This window comes from Monodon monoceros, unplaced genomic scaffold, assembly GCF_005190385.1.
Source record: "Monodon monoceros isolate NGI ecotype Baffin Bay Population unplaced genomic scaffold, NGI_Narwhal_1 Super_Scaffold_4, whole genome shotgun sequence".
In the NCBI taxonomy this organism is placed as follows: domain Eukaryota; kingdom Metazoa; phylum Chordata; class Mammalia; order Artiodactyla; family Monodontidae; genus Monodon; species Monodon monoceros.
In genome coordinates, this window is record NW_021703781.1 from 13,693,715 (window position 1) to 13,713,662 (window position 19,948).

Genomic DNA, 19,948 nt, shown 5'->3' on the forward strand with positions numbered 1-19,948 from the left:
AATTGCTACTCCAGCTTTCTTTTGATTTCCATTTGCATGGAATATCTTTTTCCATCCCCTCACTTTCAGTCTGTATGTGTCCCTATGTCTGAAGTGTCTCTTGTAGACAGCATATATGTGGGTCTTGTTTTTGTGTCTGTTCAGCCAGTCTGTGTCTTTTGGTTGGAGCATTTAATCCATTTACATTTAAGGTAGTTATTGATATGTTTGTTCCTATTACCATTTTCTTAATTGTTTTGGGTTAGTTTTTGTAAGTCTTTTCCTTCTCTTGTGTTTCCTGCCTAGATGAGTTCCTTTAGCATTTGTTGTAAAGCTGTTTTGGTGGTGCTGAATTCTGTTAGCTTTTGCTTGTCTGTAAAGTTTTTTATTTATCCATCAAATCTGAATGAGATCCTTGCTGGGTAGAGTGAGTTTGGCTGTAGGTTTTTCCCTTTCATCACTTTGAATATGTCCTGCCACTCCCTTCTGGCTTGCAGAGTTTCTGCTGAAAGATCAGCTGTTAACCTTATGGGGATTCCCTTATATGTTATTTGTTGTTTTCCCTTGCTGCTTTTAATATTTTTTCTTTGCATTTAATTTTTGATAGTTTGATTAATATGTGTCTTGGCATGTTTCTCCTTGTGGATTTATCCTGTATGGGACTCTCTGTGCTTCCTGGACTTGATTGACTCTTCCCTTTCCCATGTTAGGGAAGTTTTCAACTATAATCTCTTCAAGTATTTTCTCAGCCCCTTTCTTTTTGTCTTCTTCTTCTGGGACCCCTATAATTCTAACGTTGGTGCATTTAATGTTGTCCCAGAGGTCTCTGAGACTGTCCTCAATTCTTTTCATTCTTTTTTCTTTATTCTGCTCTGTGGTAGTTATTTCCACTATCTTATCTTCCAAGTCACTTCTCTGTTCTTCTCCTTCAGTTATTCTACTATTGATTCCTTCTAGAGAATTTTTAATTTCATTTATTGTGTTGTTCATCATTGTTTGTTTCATCTTTAGTTCTTCTAGGTCCTTGTTAAACCTTTTTTGTATTTTCTCCATTCTGTTTCCCAGATTTTGGATCATCTTTACTATCATTACTCTGAATTCGTTTTCAGGTAGACTGCCTATTTCCTCTTCATTTGTTTGGTCTGGTGGGTTTTTACCTTGCTCCTTCATCTGCTGTATGTTTCTCTGTCTTCTCATTTTGCTTAACTTACTGTGTTTGGGAATCTCCTTTTTGCAGGCTGCAGGTTCGTAGTTCCCATTGTTTTTGGTGTTTGCCCCCAGTGGCTAAGATTGGTTCAGTGGGTTGTGTAGGCTTCCTGGTGGAGGGCACTGGTGCTTGTGTTGTGGTGGATGAGGCTTGTTCTTGTCTTTCTGGTGGGTAGGAGTGCATCTGGTGGTGTGTTTCGGGGTGCCTGTGATCTTATTATGATTTTAGGCAGCCTCTCTGCTAATGGGTGGGGTTGTGTTCCTATCTTGCTAGTTGCTTGGCGTAGGGTGTCCAGCACTGGAGCTTGCTGGTCGTTGAGTGGAGCTGGGTCTTAGCGTTGAGATGGAGATCTCTGGGAGAGCTTTCACTGTTTGATATTACATGGAGCTGGGAGGTCTCTGGTGGACCAGTGTCCTGAACTCGGCTCTCCCGCCTCAGAGGCACAGCCCTGACACCCAGCCAAAGCACCAAGACCCTGTCAGCCACACGGCTGCTAGTGTTGGAGGGTCTCCTGCAGAGGCGGGGGGTGGCTGTGGCTCACCGCGGGGACAAGGACACCGGCAGCAGAAGTTCTGGGAAATACTTGGCATTTCTTGGCATGAGCCCTCCCGGAGTTGACCATTAGCCCTACCAAAGAGCCTCGTCAATTATATCTCAATTAAAGGAGGGAGACAAAAATGTGCATTGAATTATTACTTTTAGTAGTAAACTACTAGAGCTAAAAAAGATAAAATAGATTATTAAAATTAATTTCACCTGTTGGCTTCTTACTTTTTTTAATGTTAATGACATACTTGGCTCACATTGTTTGTATTGAATAATCCTGCTATAAAAGGTTTTTCAAAAACCATATATTTGCCTTTTTCCAATTTTAAGAGGACATTTAAATTTTTATCATAAATTTGAATGAATTTTTTGTTAATAGGCAGTAGAAAATGTTAAACATGATATGGCATGAAATAAGATGGTGACTGACTATAGTTAGAATAAATATTATATATCATTTGATAAAATCTGAATTGTTAGAGTCTATATTTATTAAAGTACAAGAGTTCTGATATAAATTATGTAAAATTTTTATCCTTAGGTTTTATGCAGTTTATTTTAAAAAATCTGGTAACCTCGCAGAACATTCCAGCTACATTTAAAGGGATCAACATCATTAACCTTTACTGCTCTGGCTTTTCTGAATTCAGAGCATCTTAACGCAGGCCAAAGTACTCTGTTACTACTGCCAAGCTTCTCCTTTAACGGAAATATGTGAAAAAAGAGAACAATCAAAGCTCATGGCTTATGGTGCCTTAATATACCAATAAAGGAGGCTTCTCCAAAACCAGTATTTTGATTTGTCTCTTTAGTGATCATAAGACGACTAAGGGGCAGTAGATGGGTAAAGGAGATTGGCTGTATTGAGTGCAGGCTCACTCTCAGGAGGATGAGTAGAGTAGTGAGTGACACAGATGTTGAGCATCTGTCCCATGCCTATGCAGGTTCGGTCCAGGGGTTCACCAGTTTGAAGTCCCCTGATTCATGATGAGCCACTGGTAGAAGAAAGAAGCCTTTGCCCTCCTTGTTAAGCCACTCCAGAAGGCCTATGATAATATGCAAGAAAACAATGCAATCCAAGCAATTCTTGTCACATGAGGATGTGTGCTCCCAGAAGTCAATGCTGTTGTTTGGAGATGGCTCAGCTCTTTGAGGGTGGTCCACACATTCCTCAAGCAGTGCAATTATTTTTTAAAAAGTCACAAAAATGAGATGACTGTCTAACCTCAGTCCCCATCATCTAATGCCAGCCAATGGCTAAAGCACTGTTTGGTGGATAACTTTCTCCACATCCTTTCAGCCTGTTGTGTAGAGCTGCTGGTCCAGAGCCTAGAGTGAACTAATGACATGACTGCTCTTACTGTTTGACAGAAGGTTCAGATGTTGACAGCGATACTCTCTATAGGCAATTGCCTTTGTCAGTGGTCCTTCAAAGGTCTAGGAGGGATAACAAGAAACTAGGACACTGATTCTGTGCCCTCCAGGAGTTTATATTTTAGTTACAGGCTGGAGAGACACCTCTTTTTCTTTCAAGAAGCAATTAAGAATGCATCCACATAGAAAATATGACCCTTGCCAGATAGCCCCCTCGTTTTTTAAATTGTGTAAAATACATGTACGTAACATTTACTGTTGTAACCATTTTTAAGCTTACAATTCAGTGGCATTAAGTACATTCCCAGTCTTGTGTAACCATTACCAGTATCTATTTCCAGCTTTTTCATCATCCTAAACAGAAACTCTTTACCCATCAAGTAATAACTCCTTATTCCCTGCCTCTGTCCTCAGCCCCAGCCCCTGGCAACCTCTGTTCTACTCTCTGTAAGAATTTGCCTATTCTAGATACTTCATATAAATAGAATCATACATTATTTGTCCTTTGTCTGGCTTATTTCACTAGCATAATGTTTTCAGAGTTCATCCATATTGTAGCATGTATCAGAACTTCATTCCTTTTTATGGCTGAATAATATTCCATCGTATGCATAACCACATTGTTTATTTGTTCGTCTGTTGTTGGACGCTTGAGTTGTTTCTACTTTTTGGCTCTTGTGAATAATGCTGCTGTTACACTGATGTACAGGTATCTGTTTGAGTTCTTGTTTTCAATTCTTTGGGGTATATACCTAGGAGTGGAATTACTAGGTCATATGATAATTCAATATGTAACTTTTTAAGGAACTTCCAGACTGTTTTCCACTGCAGCTACAACCGTTTTACATTCTCACCAGCAATATATGAGGGTTCCAATTTCTCCACATCCTCACCAACACTTGGAGTTTATTGGTTTTGTTTTATTTATTTTTAAAGTAATAGCCATCCCAGTAGGTGTGAAGTAGTATCTCATTATGGTTTTGATTTGCATTTCCCTAGTGACTAATGATATTGAGCATTTTTTTCATGTGTCATTAGTATAACTTCTTTGGAGAAATATCTATTCAAGTCCTTTTAAGTTGGGTTGTTTGTCTTTTTGTTGTAGGAGCTATTTGTATATTCTGGATATTAATCCTTTATTTGATATATGATTTGCAAATATTTGCTCCCATTCTGAGGGTTGTCTTTTCACTTTCTTGATAGTGTCCTTTGGTGCACAAAAGTTTCAAATTTTCATGAAGTCCAATTTGTCTATTTTTTTGTTCTTGTTGTTGCCTGCACTTTTGGTGTCATGCTTAAGAAACCGTTGTGAAATCCTAGGTCATGAAGAGCCCTCCTGTGTTTTGTAGTTTTAGCTCTTAAATTTGAGTCTTTGATCAATTTTAAGTTAATTTTTGTATGTGGTGTGAGGTAAGGGTTCCAATGCATTCTTTTCCTATCAATATTTAGTTTTCCTGACACCATTTATTGAAAAGACTGTCCTTTCCCCATTGAATGATCTTGGCACCCTTGTTGACACATTTGAAAGTTTATTTCTGGACTCCCTATTCTGTCGATCACATTTGACCCTTATGCCACTACCACACTGTTTTGATTACTGTAGCTTTGTAGTAAGTTTTGAAATAGGAAAGCGTAAGTCCTCCAGCTTTGTTCTTTCTTAAGGTTAACTACTTGAGATCTCTTGAAATTCCATATAAATTTGCCAGATGTCCACGTCTTTAAAAAAATATTGCACAGTTAAAATGCAGGCAAACAAAGGAGAATAAGAATCCCAGATAATCTCATAACCTAGCTGAACCCCACTATTAGTGATTTTTAAGCATTAAACAAGACAACATGGGATACCACTTCACACCTTCTAGGATGGCTATCAAAAACACAAATAATAACAAGTGTTAGCGAGGATGTGCAGATATCAGAAACCTCATACGCTATTGGAGAGAATGTAGAATGGTGCAGCCACGTTGGAAAACAGTCTGACAGTTCCTCAAAAGGGCAAACACAGAATTACCATATGACCCATCAATTCCATTCCTAGGTATATGCACAAGAGAAATGAAAACATATATCCACACAAAAACTTTTACTCAAATGTTGATAGCAGCATTATCCATAATAGCCAAAAAGTGGAAACAACCCAGATGTCTCATCTCTTGATGGAATGGATAAATAAAATGTAGTATGTCCATACAATGGAATATTATTTAGCAGTAAAAGGAAATGAAATACTGATACAATCTACAGTATGTATGAACCTTGAAAACGTTATGCTGAGAGGAGCCAGTCAAAAAGAACCGCATATTTTATGATTCCATTTATATTAAATGTCCAGAATAGGCAAATCTATAGAGACAGAAAGTAGATTAGTGGTTGCCTAGGACTGATGAGGGGCAAAGAGATGTGGGAGTGAGGGGGTTTAGGGTTTCTTTTGGGATAATGAAAATGTTCTAAATTTGACTGTAGTGATAGATGCATAACTCTGTGAATATACTAAAAGCTTGTGCATTTTAAATGGATGAATTATCTAGTATGTGAATTATATCTCAGTAGTGCTATTAAACAAAAGACAAGGGGCTGAATATATTATTTCTTACCTTTCTTATTTTCACTGAATATAGCAGAAGCATCTTTGCATGACCTGAAATGTTATTTGATTTTAGTATTTTTAATGACCACACAGTTTTAATGAAAGTAGCCATACCATGACATAATATTATTTTCAGATATATATCCTGTTATATAGTGTATATATATACACACGCACATGTGTGTGTGTATGTATATATGTATAGAATGCCTTCAAAATGCTGAGCATTAGGTAATCAATATTAATCAGTCTTACATCATTTGGTGTTTAGTTCTCCACACACAGATTTTTTCCACAAACCATGTTGGAAATGATGACATTTAGTTTGATCAGTGTTGACTAGTGAAATAATCATGTCCATGAAAGTCATGACAAATAGCGATGTCATTTTGTTAAGGCACAAATTCAGATCTTACATGCTGAGAGACTAATGTGTGGAAGTTAATCATTTAGCTATTGATCTGTCCAGTATCACACCTTAATTAGGTTTATTCATGAGTTTAGGGGTTCAGGAGGGTCTCTCAAATGTCAAAGGCTTACATGGCTGCTGCAGAAATGGAATTGTGACTCTCGCAATGATGGCAGGCATAAGCTACAAAATAAGAATAAAGGGCTTCCCTCGTGGCACAGTGGTTGAGAGTCTGCCTGCCGATGCAGGGGACGCGGGTTCGTGCCCCGGTCTGGGAGGATCCCACATGCTGCGGAGCGGCTGGACCCGTGAGCCATGGCCACTGAGCCTGCGCGTCCGGAGCCTGTGCTCCACAATGGGAGAGGCCACAACGGTGAGGGGCCCGCGTATCACACACACAAAAACAAAGAATAAAAAGCTATGTAGATATTTTAAGGGGAAAGATGGCAGAAGTTAATATGAGTATTAAGACCAGTTGTGCTAATGATGGTCAAGTTTCCTTCTCTTATAGCAACTTCGTCATGGTACCAGAGGGGCTAACTGGATCTTAGTAGTAGCTTCCTGTAAAGCGAGAGAGGGTTGAGTTGAACTAAGTTCAAATCCAATATAATAGTCTTACCTGGGTCGCTAGTAAATAAATAAATGGATAAATTAATCTCTTTGACACAATTTTAGAGTAGGAGAAATTTTGACTCAGATCTGGCTCCTAGGGGGTCTCAAGGGTTCTTTATATTTTCTTCTGCAGACACTGAAACTCATTGATACTAAAAGTGAATGGTTGACTGTAGCTTAACAGTTAATCCTGTGAAAGGGAGGCAGGTTATGGTAAGTCAGGCCCCTTAGAATCACACCCCAAATGTGGTCACCACTTTTACCTATGCGTCATTCTAGCCATGTGGTCTCACCAGTAGATACACCTGTTGCATAATCCCTGTCTTGTATGACATTTAAATCTGGCTGAGCTGAGCCACGTGGGAATCAGACACAAAATTCTCTAGAACAAATCTAATATGGCTCTTGAATGCAGCTTAGAATTCAGTGACCATTTGGGGGACCCTTGGTGGTGGAGCTGGCTTTGCCTCCTAGTAGGTTCATTTGTTCCTTCAAGTGATGGCAGTGCTTGGTTTTAGTTTAGCTTTCTGTTGTCTTCTTTTTTTGAGTGATGAAGCAGTAGTAGGGCAAAAGCTGATATTAACATATTAACACGTATGTTTATATTTGTGTGTCCATCCATTTGAAGTGGCTTGCTTTTGGAAACAGCTGGTTAAAACCCTGGGTTTTACATTTGAAATATTCTTTGTTCTGTTTGTAACCATGCACTGACATATTTTCCCATATTCTCTTTTTATAAGTTCTCCAGTGATGTTTTTGTTGCCTATCCTGGGAAGATCTGTCTTTCCATTTATCAAAACAAATGGCAAGCTGGGGACCATTTAAAGTCGGGTTTTTTTTAGTTAATAAAACCAATCTTCTTGTTCTGTTATGTTAAAAGTACATTATCTTTTTATTGTCAGTTCTGTTTGGCTGGGTCTGTTTTCTGTCTTAGCCATCTCAGGGCTGCCCCACTTGCTTACTGTGTAGAGACTTACAAAATCATTAAGGGTGGGGCAGCACCATCTGACTTACAGTACAAACCATTTCTCGAAATAACCACAGCAGTGCAATACTGATGTGCAATTTACGTCACAGTATGTTTTTATGAAATAGTTGGTGGCATTTTCATTTCTGTTCTGGATGGAATCTTGTTCTCTCTCCCTTTTAATCAGGCGTTTAATTTATTTTTATTATTAGTATTTTCCACTCCTTCTCTTGGCATGCCTCCAATGTAACAGCTTTGGTGAGAAAAAAAACCCAAAAAACTGATCTTCCCCCACCGCAACTCTTCAACATCAGTTTAACTGCAACTGTATTTTCCCCTTTGATGTGTACTAACTTTGGGTACTAGGTTGACTCCCTTTTGAGAGATGTAGGGACACATTACACGTTTACACAGAACTGTAGTCAGGAATTGATAAAGTTAATGTACAACTGTGAATTTTAAACACTTTCAACCAATTCAGGCCATTTAAGTCATATGCACTGCTGCATTTTCCTTTTACAAACGTCTTTCTGTATAATGTCCTGTAATTAGAACAGGAAATCATTGAGTAACTGTAAGATGAATAAGAGCACTTAGACTGAAAGGAAAATTACCTTCTGAGAAATTATATTCTTTTCTTTTTTTTTTTTTTTTGCTGCATGTTACAATGTTGGTAATGATAGTAACAGCTGTAGCTACTCTTATCTGTAGAATTTTCATGCTTAGGTTTTCTGGAATAAAAAAATTTCATTTTCAGTAATAATCAAAAATGAATGGACGGAAAATAGGAAATGCCTAATTATGACAAATATTCAGTGTCACAGCCGAGTAGCAATTAAGTGGAAACTTCAATATAATTGTCAATAGCAGTAAGAATTGGAATGGTGCCAGGTATATAAAGTTGATGCTTTGCCTTGGGTCGTTGCTAGGAGCACAGTGAAAAGTATAAAGCTTTGAGAAAGGAATGTCTAATGTAATAAAGTAACAGAAAGAAGCATAAATCATTGTAAGAGCCTCTCATATTGACATTATTTTACTTAAATTGTCTCAAAACTAGACATCAAGTTTTATAACATGAGCAAATTCATATTTGCTTGGGGAGAAAAAAAAGAACACCGTATATCATCTTTGAAGGACTAGGGACATTGTGTCTCAAGCATAACCTTCATACATATTTGGAATCTTTTAAGTGAAAATCTTTAAATGTTTGTTTCTATTGGCATCCAAATGCATTTGCCCTAATACGATTAAGAGAACTAAAGGGCAAGATACTTGGCAGATTTTTCAGTTGAGGTAATTAGGTGCAGGAAGGAACATGCATACTTTTTCCACCAGGCTCTATAAAATCCTGGTGCGAGGGTTTTTTTAAGTTTTTTTTTTTTTTAAGCTTACTGTGATGTTAGAAATAGATTATAGTGGTTTTCAGCAACCATAATAGTGTGATGTTTCCGAAACAAGCCTTCCCTCCTCCCTCCCCACAGAATGAAAAAGAAAGTTACATTTCTAAATTGTTGTGTAAGAGATAAAAGCAAATTTCTCCTCCGGAATTTATGTTTTCAGCCTTCTGTGCATTTGGCCACCATTATCTATTTAAAAAAATAGCATTATGGATATTTGAAAGTCAATGCTCCATTAATTCATTGTGTTTGCTATTTCATGCATCTCTCTTTTTACAAAGACGACTTGAGCAACGTGCTATTCAGAATGAATGCCTGCTCTTACCATCTCCCCCCACCTTCTCCCCGCTCCCAGCCCAACGCTGAAGATTAAAGCAATGGTATACAGTTACTGTTTGAAAAGCTTGGGTGGAGTCTCACGTTATAATTACAGTTTCTCAGTGGAATTCTGTTTTGGACTTTGAAAACATATAAATAAGTGAAAAATTGACATTGAGAGAGGTTAACAAAACGTGTAATTATGATATAAGTGCAGGATTAGAGTAATTTTGGTTGAGCATTACAAGCAGTGTACTTTAGGTATTAACTTTTAATAGGCAAAGTTCTTTTCACTGAAGTTGAAATAAGGTTTAGTAATTTGGGGACTCTTATTCCCTTTGAATATTTCATTTTAAAATAGGCACACTTTTTTTTTTTTGGTGGAGGGGGACTTGAAGAACAGGATGACGTTTTAATAGAATATCATAATTATGGTTTGAAATTTCAGTCTTTGGTACCAGTAATTTATTGCTGGTCATTTTCTGTTGACAGAAATCAAGTAATGTATATATAACCCAACCAACTAGAGTGTGTTAGACAAAGATTCCTTAGGGTAATACTTTGATTTCTTTTCCTATGTGGGTGTGGCTGAAAGAAAATCTTTGTTCCAGGAACACTTTGTCTCTCTCTTGCTAAACAAATGTGCAATTTATCCACTCTTTATTCATTCTTAGATTTATCTGCTAGACCTATTATGAATTGGGAAGGGGGAGATGTCCTACACAGCGTTTACTGTCAGCCCTTGTTTCATGCGTAACTTTGCATAGGAGTATTTGTTTGTGTGTGTATGAAATGCATAGGAGGAAAGAAGTAGCTGAGGAATTTAAGAGTTCTTGAAAGGTTGTTTGGCTTTATTTGTTTCTTAGTGTACTAGGGGAAAATAAAATATGACGGCTGTTGAACAATTTAATATTTTTGTAGCTGTATTAGGAAGAAGTTAATGCAAAGGCTTAGAAGGAAGTTATAGGATCATAGAATTTTAGACCTGGAACGCTCTTCCAAACTCAGTTTTGTACTCTCTTGTACATACCTTTCATATTAAGGTGACCACACTTTGTCTTGGAAAAAAAAAAAAAAAAAAGTTTCTTCGGTTCAAGAAACTTCTGCCTAAACTCCAAAGAAGAGATCCAGGGTATCTTCACACAGGGAAACTTTGACCTAGATGAATCGTTGGTTCTTCCAGGTCTCACCTTTACTCTCTATTTTCTCTTGACTCTCACCTAGAATGTTTGTTAACCTCTTCACAGGAGTCCTGAGGGTCTCATGGATTTTCTCTGCTTTTGTAAATATTAAAGGCAGCTCCTCTGGGAGTATCTAATTGAAAGGTTGGAAATTTGCCTCTGTCCAAACAATGCCGAAATTCTGGTCCAAATGGATGGTTCTGCTAATAAGCAACAAAGTTATAATAATTTTTTTTTTGGAATCACTAAGCACTACCACATTAGACCAGGTCCCAGCTGTGCCTCTGACCTCTCAGTGAGGGGCAGGGGTTCTCGGCTTGCACAGCCTAGAGTTGACTTTATTTCCTATCATGTGGATAGAAAGTAGAAAGTTGATAAACATGAAAGGTGTGTCAATAATGTTAAATCGTTACAATGGGAATTTCAGTGTTCCGAAATAAGAACCCGTCAACTTAACCAGAGTAGAGTAATTCTGGCTTATAACTGGCTGAATTCAACAGTTCTTGTTGAAACGGATGTCTCCTCTTTTACTTGATCAAAGACCACCATCCTCGTCCCTAATATTGTAAATTAGTTAAATCTCTTCCACAGCAGTAACAACAATAATAATAATCATATGTCAAAGGAAAAAAATTTAATTCAGCCACACCCATATAGGAAAAGAAATCAAGATATTACCCTAAGGAATGTTGTTATTATTATTATTAGTGACATTTTGTCATAATGAAAAGCTCATCAAACTTGGAGTTAAAAAATTGGGTTATAGTCTCACCTCCATCACTTTCTAGTTCTTTGAGATCCTGGACTAGTCACTTGGGTGTCTGAACCTCAACTTTCCCGTCTCTAAGTCAGGGAATATTAATTAACAGTTTGTCATGCTACTAATAGGGTTGTTGTGAGAAACAAACAAACAAAAGATATGCTTTGTGAAAGGCCTTTGTAAATTTTAATGTTTTATTATTGGCACCAGAAATTGCAGTAGCATTTTTGCTCCGCTTCCTAAACAAGAAAACAGTTCCTCAGTTCCTCATATTTTTGGTTAAGAGAGCTTTTTTACATTTGCTGTCTTCTGTGATACCTGTAACAGTCCTGGGAAAGCGGCAAGGAGAAGGGAATTTGGTCCTGTATTCTGTTTCAGGTACATTGGGGTTTTGGATAGAAGCATATAACTGAAAACAGGAAAAAAGAAAAAAAAAGTATATATATATATAGAGAGAGAGAGAGAGAGAGGAGAGAGATCAAAGCACAACTGAATAAATAACTATAAGTAAAGCTCAGGTAGTGTTTTCAAAGTTTAATGTGCATGGGAGCTTGTTAAAAATATAAATTTCTGGGCCCCAACCTTAGGGTTTCTGAGTCAGGGGTTCTCATTGGGGCCCCAGAGTCTGCCTCTTTACACCCCGCTATGTGATTCTGATGCGGGCGGTCCTGGGAGCATTCTTAGAGATACTGTCTCCAGAATGAATGGACATCATAGCATGTGTTTCCATGACTTGGGGTCAGAGGGAATTTGCTATTTTTTTTCCATCAGAAAGAGCAGGACCACATGGGTTGGTTAGTGTTTTGGAAACTGACTGATGAAAGAGGGATAAATGTTTGAAGGATGAGGTGGAGTTAAAAAAAAAAAAGAAAGTCATTTCTAAGCACAGAACATAGCCAGGAGGCTGATTTCATCCAGAATAGAGAATTAAGAAGAAACTAGAGATGGCATCATCACGAAAAATGGTCAGAGAAAAACAGAAGGAGAATGAAGGGATAGGAAGGAAGTGAGGTGGTCCCATGAGTCCAGGTGACATCTTCTGCTATAAAGCTAACTCCGAAGCATTCATTTTTTCACCTTTATTCAGCCTGAGAAGCATGACTTTCTCCATTTCATTCAAGAATTCTTAGAGAAACTAGTACAGCTTCCTGCCACCCCCCACCCATTACAGAAAGCCAAGAGATTTGGAATCAACGGATATTTGAACAGTATTTACTATGTACAGGAGATGGCATTAGGGGCTGAGCATGCTGAAATAAGTCCTGAGGGTTCATGGTTATACCCCTGTCTCTCATCTTGGACGATCTTAGACAAATCTTGGTCATCCTGGACAAATAGAGTGTAATGATGCAAATGACACATTATGGGCTGCTTCTTCCACTAGTACTTAGACACTCTGGAGTTCTGATGATGTTAGGTAGATATTTCCAATAAAACATTTTTTTGCTTTAACTCTGTAGAAAGCACAGATTTGAACCCAAAGTACGAACTAGTGTCTTGATCTACTGTAAAAATCTCAAATTGGCATGTCTTGGGACATACATCAGCATCTCAAAACTACTTTTCACTGGGGACTTGCTTTCAGTGTAGACATATTTCCTTTTAATTAAGTGTGCCAGCTGATGAAGTGGCTACCCACAAGCCAGGCTGGAGTCTAAGCGACATAAACCGTTAAAAGACGTCATCTGGAAAGCAGCTAAACGTCTCCATTCTCGAAGAAGCCTCCAGCCTGCAGAGCTAAGTGAACGTAATGAGAAATACATCTGGGTAATGGCGTCCTATCTGAAAAGGTCGCATGCACACCTTCCTTTGGTACTGGTTATGTCCCATCATTACGTTCTGTCCTTGCTCATTCGTCTCCCACTGGCTACCAGATGGCCACGACAGTGTTGGTGTCCTTAACAACTGTTTTGTGCAGTTCCCTGCAGCATCGTAAAGGCTTGAAATATTGAGTGTTTTCCCTTTGGATAAGCAACTGACATATCTGGGAATTGCTTACAAATGCCCTGAAGATGTGGTTATAGAGAGCGATGGCAAACTGGGTCGTGGAGCCTAAATCCAGCTTGACGTCGTGCAGGTGGCAGGATACCAGAGGGAGGGGGTGCCATTTCTCAAGCTTAAGGTGAAGGAAGGATTCATGCATGCAGAATCTGGGTTTTGTAAATGAGCACTTAATATGGTGAGGTGTAAATAAGCATTAAGATCACATTGTAAGAGGGAGTTTCGTTAAAGTTGCTGAAACGTTCTCCTGAGTTAAGTTGGTTCTGATGGAGCTCTCACAAAGATGCCTGGGGAGTCCTCTCAGTGTGGTCCTCTGCGTTGTGCTAAGTTACCAGATGGATTTGAGAAACGTTAGAAGATAGGGGGTATGGGGCTCCCCTGGTGGCGCAGTGTGAGAGTCCGCCTGCCGATGCAGGGGACGCGGGTTCGTGCCCCGGTCCAGGAAGATCCCACATGCTGCGGAGCGGCTGGGCCCGTGAGCCATGGCCGCTGAGCCTGCGCGTCCGGAGCCTGTGCTCCGCGACGGGAGAGGCCACAACGGTGAGAGGCCTGCGTACCGCAAAAAAAAAAAAAAAAAAAAAGAAGATGATAAGGGGGTATGGGTTGGGGGGAGGGCGGGGGGAAGGTGGATGTATCAGTCACATTGAAATGGATCATGCTGCAGAAACAACCTCCAAATCACAGTCTCACTTGAAACAACAAGTGCTTACGTTTATACATCCCTTTAGGACCAACCAGGGGCTTTGCTCTGTGTTATCCTCACTCAAGACCAAGACTGGCAGAGTAGCCACTGTCTGAAACGTTACAGATGTCCAGAACGAAGGGAGGGAGAGAGTGTGGTCCATTGTCCACTGGTTCTTAAAGTAGCCGCCCACTGCTGCCATATTTCATTGGCCAGAACAAGTCACACAGCCGTTTGTCCTCAGTGGGCAGGGAAGTACGGCCTTTCCACAGGACCATAAAGAGAGTGAGAAATATTCATTGAGCAAAACTAACAACCACCAGAGCAGATAATGATGCTGTTTAGACCCACAGACATCGCTCTGGGGCCGGATGACCTTTACAGGGGCTTTAAGCGCTGAAAGATGACATAATCCAAAATAAAAGCAATACCAAACTGTGGAAAGAAGTACAAAGAAGCTCAGCAAAATTCTGATTTTTTCCTATGGTGATGCCTTTAATGCTTAAAATATATATATACATCGGATTCTTTCAAGACGGTTTTCTGGTTCTGCTGCTTGCCGGTGACCTAAACATTGCGTAATCTGTCTGTGGGGTTATCCATCCCACTCTTTTCCTTTTCTCTGCCTGAGGTTTTTTCATGGATCTGAAGGGGTGATGGTGCTGAGAGGATGCTGGCAGTAGCCAAACTGTGCTAAAGATAAACTGATACAAGAGTCTTTTTGAAGACTCTATTTTTAGTACAAAACCAGAGGTGGTCATTGAAATGATTCCAGGACCACGACAATTCTCTGTTGGAGCAAAAAGGGTAATGGAAGTGTTTTCTCGTTTGTCTAGGGGAGGACGAGGAAGAAACGAACGTGATAGTTCTCAGCTACCCTCAGTACTGCCGCTACCGCTCGATGCTGAAACGCATCCAGGATAATCCGTCTTCCATTCTCACGGACCAGTTTGCGTTGGCCCTGGGGGGCATCGCAGTGGTCAGCAAGAACCCTCAGATCCTGTACTGTCGGGACACCTTTGACCACCCAACTCTCATAGAAAATGAGAGCATATGCGATGAGTTTGGTGAGTCTTTTTTTTTTTTTTTCCTACATGAAACTTGTGCGTGTGTGTCTGGCTGTTTTCAGTTCTTGTGAAGAGCAGCGATGGGGAACGGGGCTTACTTTGACAAGCCCAGTGTGCCACCCACCCCTCCCCTACCCCCAATGATTGCGGCATAAGACGTCATTGCCTACTTGGCAGCCTGTGTGTACCAGGGCCCAGGATTATTCTTTAGAATTTGTTGTTCAAGACAGAGTCTGGAGTTGCTTGGTCAACCTTGAAATTGGACTTTATAGGACAGGAAGCTTTTATGCTAGTTGCTTCTTAAAAGGGTTCGGCTATTCAGATACTGATTTTCTTCATTTAACTGATCACTTCCTTTTCAGTGGTATAAGGAGCTATAAAAATTCACCAGTTTAAAAAAAACACACCAGTTTAACCACCTCAGTATCATAAGGTAAATAGATATAGATAGATAGATATAGACAGATAATAGATCCCCATGTCCCTTAATTTTGTCATATACATATATCTTTATACACTGTGCCCATCAGAGATGGATATGTGCACACATATCTGTATCTGCATCTCTGTTAACACAGCTGGTTGGTCATGAGATCTCTGTAGATAGAAAGGAAGGAGGAGAAGAGAGCACATCCTAAGTTTAGAAGACCTGTCATGATGCCGTGAAAGACTGGAGGCAAGATAAACTCACATCTCTCACATCTTCACTTTCTCATCTCTTTCTTGAAGAGATTGGATCATATCAGTGGTTCTCAATAGGCTGGGCGGGGACATCAGAATACCCAGGGGGCACGTCATTGTAGTACACGTGTCTCCTGGCAGTTCCTATACTTACAGAGGCAAAGACACCCCCAGCTCTCACCCTCTCCCTTCTCTGGGAATCACCACCGTAGAGTGAGCGGGGTGATGACTGAGCCGCGCTGGCTCCCGTGTGGGTATCTGGGTACAGACGCAGTGGAGACCCTTGGCTTAGAGAGTGTGAGGGGGTCCCTTGGGGCAGAACATTCCTTGATTCTGTTGGGTAATGTCTTTCCGAGGATGCCTAATTTTGCGGATTATTCAGGTTCAGATTATTCTGCTCAGCCGTTACAGGCCTCACCGTGGTTTGGGGGTCCATGGTGGCCTCTCCAGTCTGATTGTTCACGACTCCAGCAGCCCTGGAGCTGCTGCGGGGGGTATTGTAAGTAGGTGTGTGGGCAGATGAGGGTAAGGTGACCAGACGGCTCATCTTGATCCAAGAACAAAGGGAGAAAAGAGAGGAAGGGGACCTAAGTTTATTAGACGTGACTTTTTTTTGTTGTTCCGAACTTTTTCCAGGTGCCTTTCACAACTCTGGATTATCGGTCTAAAAGAGAGTAGTAGTGTTTATGCAAGCTATGATTTTCTTATCGTTCTTAATGTTCAAATAACCTTTTTATTCAAGTAGATGAATGTATCTAATACATTTTTAAAACATACTCTCTTTTCAGATCAACATTTATAAATCTTCCCTTTTCAATACTTCTCTTTTGAGTTTTTCATCTCTAGCCCCTACTCCCAGGACAAAGCGTTTCTCTGTCCTGCTTGCTGCTCAAGAGGTCTCTAAATTCCTGAAACAAAATAGAACTGAAAAACTGCTTTCCCTCATTTAAGAGTATTCTAAATTAGAGTTTCACAGTGTAATATAATGAAAAAATGTTTTAACCTTTTTGGCTAATTTAAGAGTTATTAGTCATGGAGTTTCAAAGCTGTTGTATCTAGAACTGGTAATAGAAGTTGCAGTTTAACAACGATCACAATGGTTGTTTAAGAGTTACTAAATTAGTTTTAAATGTTCTCACAAACACAAGCATCTGACTTTTGAATGTTTTCCGGAATCTTCTTCTGGTATAGCTAATTTTAATGCTGTTTTTCTTCTCCAGACTCTTAAGGTGGAAGCTTTCTTTTGGAATGAAGGTACCTTTAAAGAGCTTCTAGATGGCTAGTCTAAAAAAGTAGAATATCAGGTTTTTTTAGTTAAGTTTATACTTCAGATAGTTGGGACTTCTTACAGGGTTTCATTTTAGTAAGTGAACAGAAAAAAAGCTTATTCTGACCCAATTTGAACACGTTCACCAACATCCCTCCCCCACCTTGCACTTCTGGTCATACATCTCAATTTCCAGAGAAATTCCTTTTAAACCTCCAACTGGTTATATTTGAAATCAACATGGGTTAAAGGGTTTGTTGAAACGCGGGGTTGGGTTTCTCCAACCGACAGTTGGTGGAAGAACATAAATTTAATTAGTGACTGGCATTAAACAAATGTTCCTAATATTAAACACTGCCAGATGACTGAAACACTTCTGTCAGATTACCGCGAGTGCCGGGGGGCCCGCAGATGAATTTTCTGCACAGTATATATTCTGTACCACACGTTTGGTGACTTCAGTAATTGGTCAGATGTAATTTAGGTAACAGTATGCCTAGGCTGTAAAAATCAAATTTTATTAGCCATATCACCAGGTGGATGAATGGTGGAGCTGATGGCAAAGAGTGCATAGCATTTAGCAGCTACGCCTTTGACACATGAAATTCATAAATTGCTATAAAATACCTCCAAGGCTCTTCTCAAAAGGACAGTGTCTGCTTTCCTACGATTAAATAATGTTTATTTTATTAACTAATATATCTTTTGCTTTCTTTTATTAAATGGGGTTACGGAGTGAGGGTGGGAGGGGGGTGTTCCAAAGATAAATAAAACACAGTCCTTGCTTGTTTGGAGGATTTAAAATCTAATTGGGGAAGACAGGATTAACGCACCTGAAAGGTTAACTCATGTTACAGGAAAGTCAGTGATGAAGTATTGGGTGAGTGTTGTAGAAGGCACGTGCAGTAGGCATTTCACAGTGAGCTGGGGGCATGCAGGAGGCGGCCTGGCCGGAGAGGATGGTCATATCATGGTGAGGGGTCAGGGAAAGCCTTATGGAAAAGGCAGAGCTGGATCTGGTTTTTAACAGTAGGGAGAAGTGGCGGGAAGGGGAGGGATAAATTGGAAGGTTGGGATTGACATATACACAATGCTATATGTAAAATAGATAACTAATAAGAACCTGCTGTATAGCACAGGGAACTCTGCTCAACACTCTGTAATGGCCTATATGGGAAAAGAATCTTAAAAAAAAAAAAAAAAAGAGTGGATACATGTATATGCATAACTGATTCACTTTGCTGTACGCCTGAAACTAACACCACATTGTAAATCAACTCTACGCCAATAAAAATTTTTAAAAAATAAAAATAGGTAGAGAGGTTATTAGAAAAGTTTTGGAAATACCTAGATCATTTAAAATTCAGGTCCAGCCTCCATTAGGAATGGCTGCCTTTGCCCTGGGTCAGCTGCTGGTCTCTCTTAGATTTGTTTGCCCTTAGTCATCACCCTCAGGAGGCCGTGCTATCTGTGTGGGATTTATAAATGGCCTGATGCCCGCTCTACCAGTAGGACATGAATGTGAGTCGGTGGACCTGGGCTGGGACAAACCCAGGCCACGGCTTTGGAACGGATCTGGCCTTTCTTTCTCGAGCAGGGATGTCCCCTCGTTTCCTCTGTGTGCCATCCAGCTTACTCCCATTCCCCAGGTTCATCTCTGAAAATGGACTTGGCTCGTGTGACAACCTTGCCCAACTGCTCAGACACCCCACCCCTTTCCCATTGTTTTAATGTCGTCCACTGAATAACAGATTTAATTGAACAATAAAAGTAAGGCTTTTAAATCTGCAGCGAGTCCCTGTAAATAAATTCTCCATGGAATTTTATGAAGCTGTTTAATGAAAAGTTTGATTAGAAACTATGAAAGAAAAAGAGAATAGATGAAATTTCATCATTTAGTCCCACATGACAGTAGTGTCATTTTGATTTTTATTTACATTGAGATATTCAGCATAGAGTAAATATATCCTGGTTTTAATTAACTGTTCTCCTTACTTGGGAAAGGTTATTTTAGGCTTGAAGGGTTTTGATAGCATTACCATCTGCTTTCTTCAGTGTATTTTATTCAAGCCCCTTCCTTGCTTACATTTCAGCACAATGTCTAAACCTATGACATAAGCATAAATTGAATCGTATTAATGTCAGGTGATTGAAAAGCTTCAGCCTCAACATCCTGCCCGCTTTCTTCCATCTTGTCAGTTACAGTGCTCTGAAAGGCAATGTGCTGTTCTCTTAGCACAAGAGAGTTGACTATTTTTAAAACTAAAGCAATGGACTCCGCACCAAAGCATTATGAAAACTGGTTGTCTTGCACATGCCATTAGGAAATGAGGTTATAATAACAATGAGGGGAAAGTGACATTATGAATGGCAATTTTTTCTCATAAAAATCTTTACCCTACGTATAATTCCTGCCCCCCACTGTCCTGTCAGAATCTGCTAGCATAAGACATTCTCTGACAGCCCCCCACCTTACTTTTACCTCTTTTTATAATGTGATGATCCTTTTGTAAAACACTTACTGTCATTTATAGTGTGTTATTGTCTGTGCTGTAGAGAAAACACACACCTGCAAACATTCTGTCTGTTTTTCCTGTTAGAACAATAAAATGTCCACCAGTTTGTAATGCACAATGTTTACATTAATATCACACAAATTGATTTCACATGTGTGAGGTGTCGACAGCTAAATCCAAACAGAGGCACCCGCAGTATGGTAGATAAATGGATAACTTTAAGGTATTGGCTTCTATCAGAGATGTGAGGCAGACCCAATGTAAATGAGGTGAAATCAGTTTTTAAAGGTGGGTGAGGCTAAATGGATGAAGATATGGTTGGTTAAAAAATTAATAAAAGTATGGTTTATTTTGGTTTGAGTTTGGAATTGCAGAGAGACATAAGAAGTCATGCTTC

General features: G+C 39.6%; 1 protein-coding gene across 2 annotated transcripts in view; it reads left to right on the forward strand.

The window, feature by feature from the left end:
* Window positions 1–19,948, forward strand: part of ARID5B (AT-rich interaction domain 5B) — a 189,161-nt gene that overhangs the window by 77,452 nt on the left and 91,761 nt on the right. For both annotated transcript variants that reach the window (XM_029245550.1, XM_029245551.1), the window contains one exon: window positions 14,857–15,087. In XM_029245550.1, coding sequence (XP_029101383.1) covers window positions 14,857–15,087 — 231 coding nt within the window. The remainder of the gene's footprint in view (window positions 1–14,856; window positions 15,088–19,948) is intronic.